The sequence below is a fragment of the Zalophus californianus genome, chromosome 5 (assembly GCF_009762305.2).
Source record: "Zalophus californianus isolate mZalCal1 chromosome 5, mZalCal1.pri.v2, whole genome shotgun sequence".
Lineage (NCBI taxonomy): Eukaryota > Metazoa > Chordata > Mammalia > Carnivora > Otariidae > Zalophus > Zalophus californianus.
The window spans coordinates 153,256,476-153,270,778 of NC_045599.1; the positions used below are offsets into that span (position 1 = coordinate 153,256,476).

The following is a 14,303-nucleotide window of genomic DNA, read 5'->3' on the forward strand; positions in this document are numbered from 1 at the left end:
AAGGGCGGTGGGTATGGGGGGTGTAGACTCAGCCGGGGTGACCCCCCCCCAGGAGCTGAGTGCACCCACAGCCTGGACTCCAGGAGGTGGAGGTGATGAGAGACTAGATGCACTGAAAACCTCTCGGAACGGAAGGATGCCCACAGACAGGTACCCACAGGCAGGCCCGGAGCTCACCTGGGCAGGTGTCGTGGTGGGGCGTGCAGATGGACCGTCGTCTGCAGGTCGCCTTCGTGCACGGACAACAGATGGGTGGGTTCGAGACACATACACGGAACGGCGGGTGTACTGAGTTCATTGTGGGCTCTGGCGATGGGTAGATGCGGGCTCGCTGGAGTCGTTCAACTTTTATTGGAATGTTTCATAATAAAAGGTTGGAGGGGGGAAAAAAGATATTTGACTGCAACTAGTTAGGACGACTGCTTATCTCCACTGCTTCCATGAGCCTTGCCTCCTTTCCCCCAGGATGTCCACTTAATACAGTGGGTTCTTCTAGATTTTGCTTTGACTTCAGTATTCGCCTGTTTTCTAAAAATGTCTAGTTGGTTGTGGTTTCTTTTGCATTCTAGATACCTATTTCCGTTCCCATTTTGACATTCTCCAAAACCATTGACACCCTGTGGCGGGAAGGGGTCCCAGGTGGAGATCAAGGGCGCGCTGGTGACTCCGCCTCGGCGCCCGGCACCGGGGGGATGGCCACGTGGTCCTGCCGCCATCTTTCTTTCTGGCGGACACTCCGGACGGTGGCGTCCCCGCCCCATTGCGCAGGCGCTTTGCGGGGCGTGCTTCCGGCCGCCGTGGTCGCCTTCTCAGGTCAGGGGTCCCAGGGCTCGCGAGGGGTGGGGGGCCGGGGCGGCAGCTGGTGCGGGGCCTCGGGTCCTGGGTGCGCCACGGCCTCAGGTCCTCCGCGCCCCGGACCCTGCCGCCGAGAAGGGCCGCCTGCGTGCTGTCCCCTGCCGGCGGGCACGGCCGGGCCCGGCGCTTGCTGCCGCGTCCCCGGCCCTCTGAGACCGCCGGGGGGCCGGGGCTGCAGAGTGCGGGCGGAGGGGCGGGCGCTCGCGGGGGGTGGCGGTGGAGCCTGTTGGCAAAGCTCTCCATCGTGCGCGGAGACCTTAAGGATTGCTTTTCTGTTCCCGGTCGATTCGGCCGCAGCATGGCATCCGTGCTGGTGACGAAGATGCTGGCGTCCGCCCTGAGCCCGCTGCTCCGTCGGAGGCCTCCCCCGGCGATGCCCCGCGCGCTCTCCACTCTGCTGCCCGGACCCCTTCACGCTGCAGGTGCCGCTGGTGCGAAGCCCAGGGCGTGGGGGCCCGCGGGGCTGCCCGGCCGCCTGCTGCCCGGCCTGCAGCTGCCCGGCCTGCAGCTTGCCCTGGGGTTCAAGACCAAGGGCGTCATCAAGGAGCGCTGCAAGGACTGTTACCGGGTGAAGAGGCGCGGGCGCTGGTTCATCTACTGCAAAACGAACCCAAAGCACAAGCAGAGGCAGATGTAGTTCCGGTCACTAAAAGAACGTGCAGAACTGCATCACTTCCTTGAGGAATGGTCCCTCCTATCGAAAGAAAAATAAAACGTAAACACTGCCTAATCTTTGTCGACCCTCAGGTCTTCTTGACTCTACCGCCAGGGCACTCACCTCCTGTAGCAGCCGAGTCCCATCAGCTAGACAAGCAGATCCCGGAATGGGAAATGCATCATTTTCACCTTCTGTGCAAGCTGTGTGTGCTCAGGCTGGAGGGCAGAAGGTAAGGCAGGCGGAGAGCTGATCGTGCCCCCGAGCTCAGAGTGCAACCTGGTTCCCTGGGAAGGACGGCCTCGCAGGGCCAAGCTCAGCCTGCTTCTGCCTGCGGCTAGAGTGCTGCTCTTAGGGGACTGCAGGTTCCTTTTCTCAGCATTCCTGTCTTGAGGATGAGTGTGAAAGCCTTGAAAGCAGTTTTTAAGTCAAGGACAATTCAACTTTCCGTATGCAAAGGTATTTCAGATATCAGTTAAGCGTGTTTGTCATCTTTCATGAGACACGAACATGCACACATGTGTAGTATGTGCACGTGTTTGTACGTGTGTGGTGTGTGTGTGCATTTGTGCACCATGCACATGGGCGTGTTTGTGCATGCATGGATGTGTGTGTGTGTGTGTATGTTTGTGCTGAGCAGAGCGGCTCTGGTACCCTCTGCAGGCGTGTGGCCTGGAGCCAGGGGCACAGATGTTCCTGTGTCTCCTGTCTTAGCGTTATGGCTGCCTCACCCACATGGTTTGAGCTCCACACAGTGGCCCTCCCTGGCCACCTTCCTGTCCAGGCCGCGGCTGGAGCGGATTATACTAGGTGGGATGGAGTACAGGGTGGTGAGTGTGGGTAAGCAGCATGTGCAGAGGCCAGTGAAGACCTGGCACACGGACTGGGATTCCTCAGTCATGCTCCTCCCCAGGAGGTGGGGTCCAGGCTGAGACCTGCAGGACCAGGGAGGTGAGATGCCGGGGCGGCGCCAGTGAGGATCTGAGCAGCATTGTGCACATGGAAAACTGGATGACCCCACAGCCCACGGGCAGCTCTGTGAGCCACGCTCAGGCACTGGGCACATAGTCCTGGCCTTGGGGGTCCTTCCTGACTGTGGTACCCAGATCCCCAGCACAGAGCCCAGGAAAAGGAAAAGAAGAAAATGCTCTTCCCTGGAGCACTTTTTCCTGGGAGAAGGTGGGATTCTGCTAGTTCTGCTGGAGTAAAGACCTTTCCTCCTCATTGCTTCCAGTACTTCCTGGTTTAGGTGCAGCCAGGCCTCGCAGAGACTGTAACACATAGATTTGCAACATAATATGTTTTATTTGACTTGAACTGTGTTGAGTGCAGATGCTGTAAGGGTGATAATTACCTGTCTAGATTTCAGTCCCAGAAGGACTGCAGGATAGGTCTGTGACATTAGGCGGGTTCTCCCCCTCAGCAGTGCTGGCCCTCAGGACAGATTTTTCTCTGTGCCTGGCTGTCCAGGGCACTGTAGGGTGCAGCATCCTTGGCCCCCTCCCCCTGGGTGCCAGGAGCACCCTCATCCTGGTCGTGACAACCAGAAATATCACCAGACATGGCCAAGGGTACCTGGGGGCACATTCCCCCCTAGGGGCTAATACTACTCACCCCTCCCCACAGGTTCATCCGAGAACTGAAGCCCTGGGCTGGGCAGAGCCTGTTTCTGTCCTGCTTTGCTCTCAGTCGGCTACAACACCTGGTCCATTGTAGGCACTCAGCAAATGCATGTGGAATCACATGGCAATGACATGACAATGCCCCCTTATAAACAGCCTTTTGTCCTCTCCTCTTAGCTGGAGCAGGCTCATCCTAGAAGGCTAAGCCCACAGCTTTGTTCTGGAGAGTTGGCCGACGGGTCCTGTCCATGGGAATGCAGCCACCTCCCACGTGGGGCAGAAGTTTGGCGCTGCAGTGGTCTAGGACACATGCACAAACACACACACCTTCTTTTCAGTTGTTTTCTCCTCGACCGGTCAGTGTGAGGTCTTTACTTGCCCTTGTGAGTGTCTGGCTCTGTGCGGGGCTGACAGTGTTAGGTATACAGGCATTCGAAGGACAGGCAGTAACGCGTGTACTGAAGCCGTGGGGCCCAAGTCCGCAGGAACCTGGGATTATAATTGACAAGCTGGAATTCTAACAAGGCGTTGATAGGTTTTTAAATCATTTGTTCCTCTTGGAATTATTAGTCTCTCTGATCTGAGGTGACAACCTGTGTGCTGACCAAACCCTCGTTATGGCTCAGTTACTTTCCAGTATCCGGATAGACCAGCATTTACAGCCCGGAGATTCCAGCGTAGCAACAAACTTGGTGTAGGCAGCAGGCAAACTTGTCCAGCTCATTCATGTCTGTATTGTCCAGGCTTTCCATGAGGCGAATACTTGCTATAAAGACCGTATGATCTGAAAAACCTAAAAATACTTACAATCTGAGTTACATTTGCAGAAAAAGTGTGCCAGCTCCTTGTTTAGATCATTAAAGTAAATCCCATCTTACCCTGGGATTTGACTTCACAAGGAGCACAACCTACCGGAAACGTTCCATGGTTTTTCCTTTACCCACACAATGAGAAGGATCTTTGTATTTGTAAGTGCTAGCCATGAACAAATAGAAGTTGAGATAAAAGTACTGTTTATAATAACACCCAGACCATGAAATGTTTAGGTACCAGTCTAAAAAAATTTATACAATTCCATATACTTAAAATTATAAAACACTGTTGAAAGAATTTGAGTAAGATGTAAATGTTAAGCTATATCATATTTATGATTAGAATATTTGATATTGTCAATTCTCTCCAAACTGATCTACAAATTCAATAATATATATATAAATAAAAATCACAGCAGGAATTTTTTACAAAATCTATGGTTATTCAAAATTTTATATGGAGAGGCACAGTATGCAAAAGAGCCAAAATTTTGAAAATGCAGAGAAATGTTGAAGGAAGCCTGCTTTACGTGAATGTTTATGGTGGCTTTATTTATAATTGAAACAAAACAACCACTGGAAACAGTCTGTGTGTCCCTCAGCTGGGGAATGCATCAATCAAGTATGGTGCATTCTTACAATGGAACACTTAGCAGCAAATAGGAAAGAAGTGATACACATGAAAACATGAATGAATCCTAGATCCACCACACTGATGATAGAAGCCTGCACTCAGAAAAGTTCATACTTCATGATTCCAATGCTGTGACATTATGGAAAAGTCCAAATTGTGGGCACAGAAGATCTGTTGCTAGGAGCTGAGGGTGGGGAGCCAGGGTTGCCTACAAAGGGACATGAAGGAATACTTTCGGGTGATAGAATTGTTCTATGTGTTGATTATGGTAGCAGTTCCATGACAACATATGCTTATAAAACTCATAGAACTTTACTTCAGTAGACCTTGCAAAATAATTCCCCAGTGGAATTTCTAGATAACAATAAAGATCAAATAAATAAAGATCAAAAAAAAAAAAAAGGAACTCACTGAGTTGTGGGACCGTATCCAGCATTCTGTCATAAATCGCACTGCTGCCCTGGGGGAGGGTGGAGAAAAAACAGCAGTTGAAGAAATAATGGGCAAAATGTTTCCATATTTGATGAAAACAATAAATCCACAAAGCCAAGAAGCTTAGCAAACCTTAATCAGGAGGAATATAAAGGAAACCATATAATACATTATTATCAGATAGAGGAAACCTCTAAAACACAAAGAAACAAGACTCCTCACAGAGGGACCAAAACAGCCGCACACTTATCAGAGACCATGAAGCCCAAAGACAGTAAAACGTCTTTAAGGAGCTGGGGAGAACTGCAATCTAGAAATCTATATCCAGTGAGAACCTCTCAAAACTGAAGTGAAACACAAGAGCTGGGAGCGTTCAAATGGAAACACAGATCTACGTAAAGAGATCAATCAAGCTCAAAATAGTAACAATTTGGGTGAAGATGAAAGATATTTTTTCCTCATTTAAATATCCTTCTGAAAAAACCATTTAAAGAAACAATAATGGCAAAGTACCGTGGTGCCCATGGCCTCTGTAGGACGCAGGGTGAGAGCACACGCCAGCACGAGGATGGGAGGTTCCTGCAAACGTTGTGTGAAGGCCAACTGTGACATCACAGTGTGTACTATACACCTTAGACCAGCCACCAAGAAAATAAAAAGAAAAGTGTAGTAAGCCAATAATGGAGAAATTATGCAATATTAAAATGATTAAAATAAGAATACCAAAAGAGGAAAAAGGAATAATGCATTGTTATGATAAGTAGGAAATGAAAGATAAGACCATAGATTTAAATGCAGCCTTATTGGTAATCACAGCATGTGTACATGTGCAAGTGTCCTGGTCAAACAGCAGAGAGTGTCAGATTGTGTGAAAAACAAGACTTGGGGCACCTGGGTGGCTCAGTTGGTTGAGGATCTGACTCTTGATTTCAGCTAGGGTCAGGATCTCAGGGTCCTGGGATTGAACCCTGTGTCGGGCTCCACACTCAACAGGGAGTCTGCTTGAGATTCTCTCTCCCCGTCTCCCTCTGTCCGCACCCCCACGCGCTCTCATGCTCTCTCTCTAAAATAGATAAATCTTAAAAAAGAAAAAGCAAGACTCAAGTATATGCAGTCTGTGAGAAACCTATTTTAAATGTAATTGAAAGAGAGGATAAATGATAGAAGAAATATCATTCAGACAATAATCAAAGGAAAGCTGGAAGGATTATACTAATGTTGGTCAAAGTAGATTTGATCACCAAGCCTTACCAGGTATAACGATGAGTTAATCAAGAACAGATAACAGTATTAAATCTCTATGCATTCAATAACAGAGCTTCAAAATACACAAAGCAAAAATTTATAGAACTATAAGGAGAAACAAATAAAATTCATGATTGGAGATATCAATACTTCTCTTTCAATAATTGATAGGAAAAGTAGGCAGAAAATATTAAGGATGCAGAAGATTTGGACAACACCATCAACCAATTTAATCTAATCTATATTTATAAAACATTCCCCCGCACATCAGCAGAAGAGGCATCTTTTTTTAGGTTCATATGGAATGTGCACCAAAATTAACCATATTCTGGAGCATAAGATGAGTCTCAATGTATTTCAAAGGATTTAAGTCATAGAAAATATGTTCTGACTACAGTGGTATTAGTCTAAGATTTAATAACAAAGACATCTGGGAAATCACACAAATAATTGGAAATTAAACAGCACAATTCTAAATAAGCCACCTATCAAAGAACTCAAAAGGAAGAGTAGAAAATACTTGAGCTGGATGGGAACTAACACAACATATCAATGTGCATGGAAAGCCATTAAAGCAGGCTTTCTTACTTACAGGGAAATTTATAGCATTGAATGCTTGTATCGGAAAAGGCGAAAAGACTCCACAAACAATGGTCTTGTCTTCTACCCAAAGAAACTAGAAAATGGAGGGCAAAATCCAAACTATAAAAAATGGCGTAGCAATAGGGAAAAATGAAAGAACCTGAAGGCTGGTTCTTTGAAAGGAGCAACAAGACCGACTAATGTCTAGCCAGTCTGATCCAGAAAAAAAGGAATAAGATGCAACTTATCAATACCAGAAAATTTTTTAAAGATTTTATTTATTTATTTATTTGAGAGAGAGCAGGGGGAGGAGCAAGGGAGAGGGACAAGCAGACTCTGTGCTCAGGGGCTTGATCCCATAACCCTGAGATCATGACCTGAGCCGAAATCAAGAGTCATACACTTCACTGACTGAGCCACCCAGGCGCCTCAGCATGTCCAGAATTTAAAGTCTGGTGATGGCAGGTGCTGACAAGTGTGATGACCTGCATGTAGCCGGGTTTTCCAGTGCCTCTTCACTGCTCCCCTCACCTCCCTTTGGCTTGCTGGACTCACATCCCTGATGCACGTGCTCACCTCTGCCCATCTCAGGCTCCACTCCCAGGGAAAGCTGGTCCACTCTGTCTCCTGCAAAGCCACCAGAGTCCCAGCAGGAATGCTGATGGAAGTGACAGTCTCCAAGCTGCTTCCACCGCTGGAAGAAGAAACGTAAGCAGACAGCCAGGGTGCCTCTGCTATCATGAACGTGAAGGGAGGATCACTAGCAGATGTGAAAATACACTGAGAAGGTAGAACAGTTAAAACAGGGCGCGTGTACTGAGCCGGACTGAGTAGATTTGGGGAGAGGTCTCCAGTGAACCTTTACCTGGAAGGATCGAAGGGGTGCCTCAGAAGAAGAAGGAAAGCATGAAGAACGCGGTCAGCGGCTTGGGACCACTGAGTACCCCTGGGAAAGCCTGGACTTGTTCCCACACTCCACATGTGCAGCAAGCTTTCCACATGTCACAAAGAAGCCAAGTAAGGTCGTGTGGTGAGGAGAATGGTGGGAAATTATTTCCATAAATTTGGGGTAGGAAGACCTCCTCTTCAGCAAGGTCCAGACTCCAGAAGTCAGGAGAGGAGAAACACAACAGGCTCACTTCAGCAGGTGAAAGCCTGCAGTCCTGGGCCATGGGGAGCCAGCCATGAAAGAAGCCACTTGGCCCCAGATGCTGGGTGGTGGAGAACTGATCTGTGTTCCCTATGCTGCTTCCCAACACCGTGGCAGGCTCCATCTGCTCCAGGAGCCAAATCTCCAAACCCGACTCACCATGCAGCCTCTGGCTTCTGGTCAGGAGGGAAGGAAAATTAGATCCCCTCCCTCCTGCCATGGAGAGGACACCCCATCGCTCTGGCCCTCTGTCCGCCCAGGGGAAGCCAGCAACTGGGCCCGAGCTTCCCAAGTCCCAGAGACACAGTCTCACACCACTGGGGTCGCTCCCTCTGTGCTGGGCCTCGGGGTCCCTCCCCTCCGACAAGGGCCACCTCAGGGGGCGGGCACCTGGAAGTCAGGCCCACAGTCTATCCTGAAAACGCGTGGACGACCAATAGGGCCTCAGCAGAGCCTCCAGGAGGAGGGGAGATGTTGTCATTCAGCACATTCTGCAGAACAAGACAGACTGGGAGGGAATCCACACGCACACACACACATGCACACACACACATGCACACACACACGGACGGACGGCAACCATCCCAGCGAAGATCGCAAGCATGCAGAGGGCATTGCGATCCCTTAAGGTCAAACAAGCTAACAGAGAAACGGATGGAAGACGTGAATAGGGAGAGTCCAAGAAAATACACTGAGATTTCACGGACCTCACTAGTAATCAAGGAAGTGAGAGGAAAATAGAAATGAAGCAAGCGTTTGCCCATCAGATTTGCAGAAGTTAAGAAGAGAATGTTCTCCAGTGTGGGAAGCTGGTGGTGAGTGCGGACTCCTATCCTCTGTGCAGAGACCAAATAGCAGCCTCCACATAGAACACGTGTGTCCCTCCTGGCCCCACTTTACGGCGTGCTTAGTGAAATACTTGCACACGAAGAGGATTCCAGGAGGCTGTTCTTAGCGCAGTTTGTGTCACAGCAAGGAACTGGAGTGAGCTTGCGGTCAGTGGTTACAGAAAGTCTGATAGGAGCCCTCAGACAAAGGGCAGAGCCTCTGTGAGCCACGGGGCACCGGCTGGGACGTGTCTCTGCATCTTGCATCTGGAAGAAAATCCCACAACAGTGTGCCAGGCATGTTTTCGTGTATGTGAACATTAAACTCTTAAAAATCTAACCACATGTTTCTCCAAGTAAAAATATTTTTTGGGTAACTGTGTAAGAAAAATTCTTGAGAAGCACACACCAAAATGGCAATGACAGGTCCTTCTAGAGGGGGATGGGACGGGGCGGGAAAGACGTGAGCGGCTCACTCTGTTGGTATGGTTTGTTTTGCTTTATTTTGTTCTTGAGGACTTAGGTTTGTGTCTCACTTTTGTAGCTGATACCTGAGAGGAGAGTGTGGAGATCTGTGGACAGGTTGCTCTTCGAAGAGAATTTGAGCCATGTAACAACTGTACAGGAGAAGTGAGCCCCCGCACGCCTTCCCCCCAGGCCTCCTCTGCCAGCCGTGTGCTGCCGCTTCTTCCCGGGGTCCAGCCGCTAACACCAGGGGCCCCGGTGTGTGCAGACTCTGCGTGTGTCAGGCACGAGCACCCTCGCGGGCGGGGACGCCCGGTCCGAGCGGGTTTCCGGGCTTTCAGCCCTGCTCGCCCTGCCCAAGCCTGCACGTGCCCCCCTTACCCATCCCGCACGACCGCCTCCTTTTTGTGTTCAACCTGCACCAGGCAGCTGGCCCGAGGCCTGACGCGCAGCCTGCGGCCCCCTCAAATGGCTACACCTCCTTGCACCCCCACCATTCCCATCCCCCTTTTCCTTCGAGGGCCACGGGACCCACTAAACATTGTGCCCCGTTTGTAAGCATTTCTGTGTTGTCATTTAGGTATAATTGACATAGAGTACACGCAACGTGGCAATTCATTTGTACACTTTGCAAGTGACCACACCAAGTCTAGTTGGCCCCTGCCCCCACACATGGTTAGAGAATCTGTGTGTGCGTGCCACTGAGCAACGTCCAGACGCGACACGCGGCCTCACCAACTGGCATTGCCGCGCTGTACGTTAACCCCGACTTACTTATTTTATAACAGGATGTTTGCACCGTGTGACCCCTCATCCCCTGCCCCTGACCCCAGGCTGTGCTCTGCATCTACGGGCTCAGGGTTTGGTTTTGTGTTGTTTAGATTCCACACATAAGAGATGATAGGGCATTTGTCTTTCTCTGACTTTGCATTATCCTCTGTAGCTCCCTCTGCTTCCTTGCAAATGGCAAGCTTTCATTCTCGTGGAAGAGGCTGGGTGATATTCCGTGATATACACCCCACCTCTTCTTCACCATCAGTCCGTCGCTTGGGCTGCTTCCGTGTCCCGGCTACTGTGGACAATGCCGCGGTGCACGTGGGGTGCAGATACCTTTTCCAGGCAGTGTGTTCGTTTTCTTTGGGTAAATACTCAGAAGTGGGATTGCTGGATCATACGGTAGTCCTGTTTAATCTTTTGAGGAGCATCCACACTGTTTTCCCGTACAGTATTTCTTTAATCTTAGAACATGAGTGGAGAAGACAGATGTATTCTACTGTTTCTTTATCCCTTTGGGGTGTCTGAGCATCAGTGCCATCAGTTTCTCCAAATGAAGGTCACTTGCTTGTCTTGGCCAGAGGTGGGCAAGCCCTGCCACTGCCTGTTTTGGTTTTTTTTTTATTGTTATGTTAATCACCATATATTCCATCATTAGTTTTTGATGTAGTGCTCCACGATTCATTGTTTGTTCATAACACCCAGTGCTCCACGCAGAACGTGCCCTCCTCAATGCCCATCACCAGGCTAACCCATCCCCCCACCCCCTCCCCTCTAGAACCCTCAGTTTGTTTTTCAGAGTCCATCGTCTCTCCTGGTTCGTCTCCCCCTCTGACATACTCCCCTTTTCTTCCTCTCCTGTTATCTTCTTCTTCTTTTTTCTTAACATATATTGCATTATTTGTTTCAGAGGTACAGATCTGTGATTCAACAGTCTTGCACAATTCACAGCGCTCACCATAGCACATACCCTCCCCGATGTCTATCACCCAGCCACCCCATCCCTCCCACCCCCAACCACTCCAGTAACACTCAGTTTGTGTCCTGAGATTAAGAATTCCTCATATCAGGGAGGTCATATGATACATGTCTTTCTCTGATTGACTTATTTCACTCAGCATAACACCCTCCAGTTCCATCCACGTCATTGCAAATCCACTGCCTGTTTTTGTCAATAAAGTTTTATTGGAGCACAGCCCCGTTCCTTCCTTCATGTGTCGTCTGTGGATACTCCCACGCTGCGTGGGCAGACCCGAGCGATGGTGTCAGAGGACCTAAAGTGTGGGCTCTCCCGCCCTCTGCAGGAGACATCCACCAACCCGTCTAGAACCCTCTCTCCAGCGAGCACAGCCTCCGACCGTGGGGGCCCATGTTGTACGTGAGCACACGCCGTGGTCAGTTCAGCAGGCAGTGTGCGGAGAGGCTCTCGGGTGCCCCGGGCTGTTCGTCTCAGCTCCAGGCACCTTTGAACAGCACTTAACGCATTTAAAAAGTCACGCCGTATAAATAAAAGGAAGATTTAAAGAAAATGTCCCGACTGTCCTCCCCTCCCTCCAGGGCTTGCTGTCCTCTAAACCCAACTGAACACGTGTATTTGGGATCCCATCACACCGGGCATGCGTTTGGAAACACTCGCCCCCACGTAGGACCTGAGCCTTCCTGAACTCAGGCTGTTCTGGCTTTTTGTTGTTGTTGCCAAGTTTAAATCTTGAAATGATGTGCTTTCCCTAAATTTAAAGTTTAAAGCCCTTAACAGCGAATTAAACCGGTCTTCTCAAGGTGGTCAAAGATTACTCTTCAGGAAGAATGTGAAGGACACATCAGTTGTGTGTTTACAAAAACCTCTACAAATGGATGCAGAATATTTTTGAAAATAATTTTAAGTTATCGCTAATAGGTAATGCATCCACATTGTTCAAAATGCAGAAGTTGCCTGAGGATGTGGTGTTTGTCTTTCTCTTCAACTCCAGGCCCAGGCCTGTCCCCAGAAGCAAGTGGGATCATCTTAGGTCCCATGAATATCCAAGCAAATTCCTGTGATTCCTGCCCCCTCCCCATTTTGCACGCCCACCCAGACGTGGGAACATACCTGCACAGGGCCCATGCGGGCAGCCAGAGGGTTCCTCCTTGCCCCAGGCGCCTCTGCCCCTGGTTTCCTCAACAAATTGGGATAGGATAATGTAAGCCTTGTTTCTGATTTAAGGCATTTTTCTGCATTTGTACAAATTTTTATTTCCTCTTTCCTTTTCTGATATATAGAGCATCTGGACCATTCGAGCGTTTGGATTGGTGGTTGTGATCCCCAGTTAGAGGTCAATCATTTTTTCCCTCCAGACTTGTCATTTTTCTAAGAAGCATGAGAAAAAGGAGAAACAAAGAGCTCTTTTTGCGTTGCCTGAGAAATTGGCTGTGTCAATATTCAGAAACAGAGCCGCCAGGAAGCCGGCCTGCTGGACCTCTGGGGTCTAGCCAAGCAGCCCCCACGTGTGGGCTTCAGACACACATTCCCTCCTCTGGCCACAGCATGAAGGATTCGTGGGCTTTCTCTCAGAAAGTGATGCATGTTTTCACTTACAGAGTGATGCCAGTACATGACACAGAGTATGGATCACTGTGCAGCAATGATCTAGGTCACCTGCTGTCGTGGGAAGTCCAGAGTGTGGCTTTTGCTAATAGTTCTGTCTCAGGTACCGCCGTTCCTTTGGTGGTTAATGGCACGGGATCACCTACTGCAAAACTTTTATCAGTTTAATTGCCTAATGTGCTGTTTGAGATAGAAGAACAGATGGAGCCTTTTCTGATTCGTGAATCAAAAGTTGTGATTTGGGCGCCTGGGTGGCTCAGTCAGTTAAGTGTCTGCCTTCAGCTCAGGTCATGATCCCAGCGTCCTGGGACTGAGTCCCGCATCGGGCTCCCTGCTCGGCAGAGAGCCTGCTTCTCCCTCTCCCTCTGCCTGCTTGTGCTCTCTCCATCTCTGTCAAATAAATAAATAAAATCTTTAAAAACAAAAACAAAAGCTGTGATTCTTCATTTATTTGTCTGCTCACCCAAATATTTATTAAGCTTTTATTTTGCATCACATACCGTGCTAAATATACGGTCTATATATGTAGATTCATGCATGAAAAGAGTCCTGCTTGATCAGCTGAAGATGTTCGATCAGCTGTATATTCTGTCCCCTGCAGGAGACGGGCTGGTGGCTCACACAGAGTAAGCCATGTCCTGCCCTCATCCGTGGAGGAAGGCACTCGGAGCTGCCGGAGCAGCTGTCCGCGTCTGGTCTCTTTCTGTCCCGTCCCTTACCAACAATTCTTGATCCTTGGTTTCCATGCTCACAGGAACCTCATGGCACAAAACGGTGGCAGGAGCCCCAGCTCTTACATCCAACATTCCAGGCAGACAGGCTGGGAAGGGCTGGAGGACGAACCTGACGCCCACCCCTCCCTACATCCCTCTCATCCTTTCAGTAAGCAGCTCTCTGAGACCCACCCAATGATTTGCTGACTTATGAGAAGCTGCCCCTCGCTTCAAAGGCGGAAAAGCACCATCTGCCAGCTGTGTGGGGCTGGCGAGGGTCTGCCGCTGTGGAAGGAAAGAAGGGGACGGTCGCCCGACCCACAGCTGCTCGCAGGGCTCCCGTCTGTTTCTGGAAACTTCTGTGCCTCCCAGTGAAAACCGTGGGGAGGGGAGGAGAGGGGAGTCTTCGGCCGCTCCCGGAACGCTCAGGAAAGCCCGCTCCTTACGAATGGCGGGTGGTGCGACTCCAGCAGCTGGTTGTGGTTTCAGGCCCAGTCCAGTTCGCCGGGAGGGCGTCGCGTGGCTTCAACGCTCCTGGTAACGCAGAACTGGATGTGCGGCTACTGTTTGGAACCCAGGCTCTGCTGTTCGCTCTAGCATTTCGTGCAGTCATTGTCGGACTTCCAGGGTAGTGCTCTGGACCCTCCGAAGTAGGCTGCTTCGCCCTGCATCCGGTTCCCCTGTGCTGAGCAATGGGCCTCGCTCCGCCCGCAGGGCGGCTCCCAGACACGCGAGGGAAAGGGCGGCGGAGCACCAGCTCCCTTTCACCCTGGCTCCGCGACGGGCACCCCAGGCCCTGTCAACATGGGTCTTACCAAGCCCCAGACTCACGCGGCCCCAGCCCTGGGCTCAGGGTCAACAGAAGGCTGGAGCTGCTCTCCCGGCCCCTGTCCCTGCCTCCCTCTGCCGCCCCCCTCCCTCCCCCCCTTACCCTCCCCCTCCCCCCCCTCGCC

At 50.2% G+C, this 14,303-nt stretch overlaps 1 protein-coding gene across 1 annotated transcript; it reads left to right on the plus strand.

Annotated features, from left to right (window-relative positions):
• The first annotated feature begins 272 nt into the window (after nt 1-272).
• Nucleotides 273-1,585, plus strand: MRPL36 (mitochondrial ribosomal protein L36). Its single transcript, XM_027605973.2, has 2 exons — nt 273-813; nt 1,153-1,585. Exon 2 carries the CDS (start codon nt 1,154-1,156, stop codon nt 1,490-1,492), a length of 339 nt encoding a protein of 112 aa, XP_027461774.2. The 5' UTR covers nt 273-813; nt 1,153; the 3' UTR covers nt 1,493-1,585.
• Nucleotides 1,586-14,303: the final 12,718 nt, after the last annotated feature.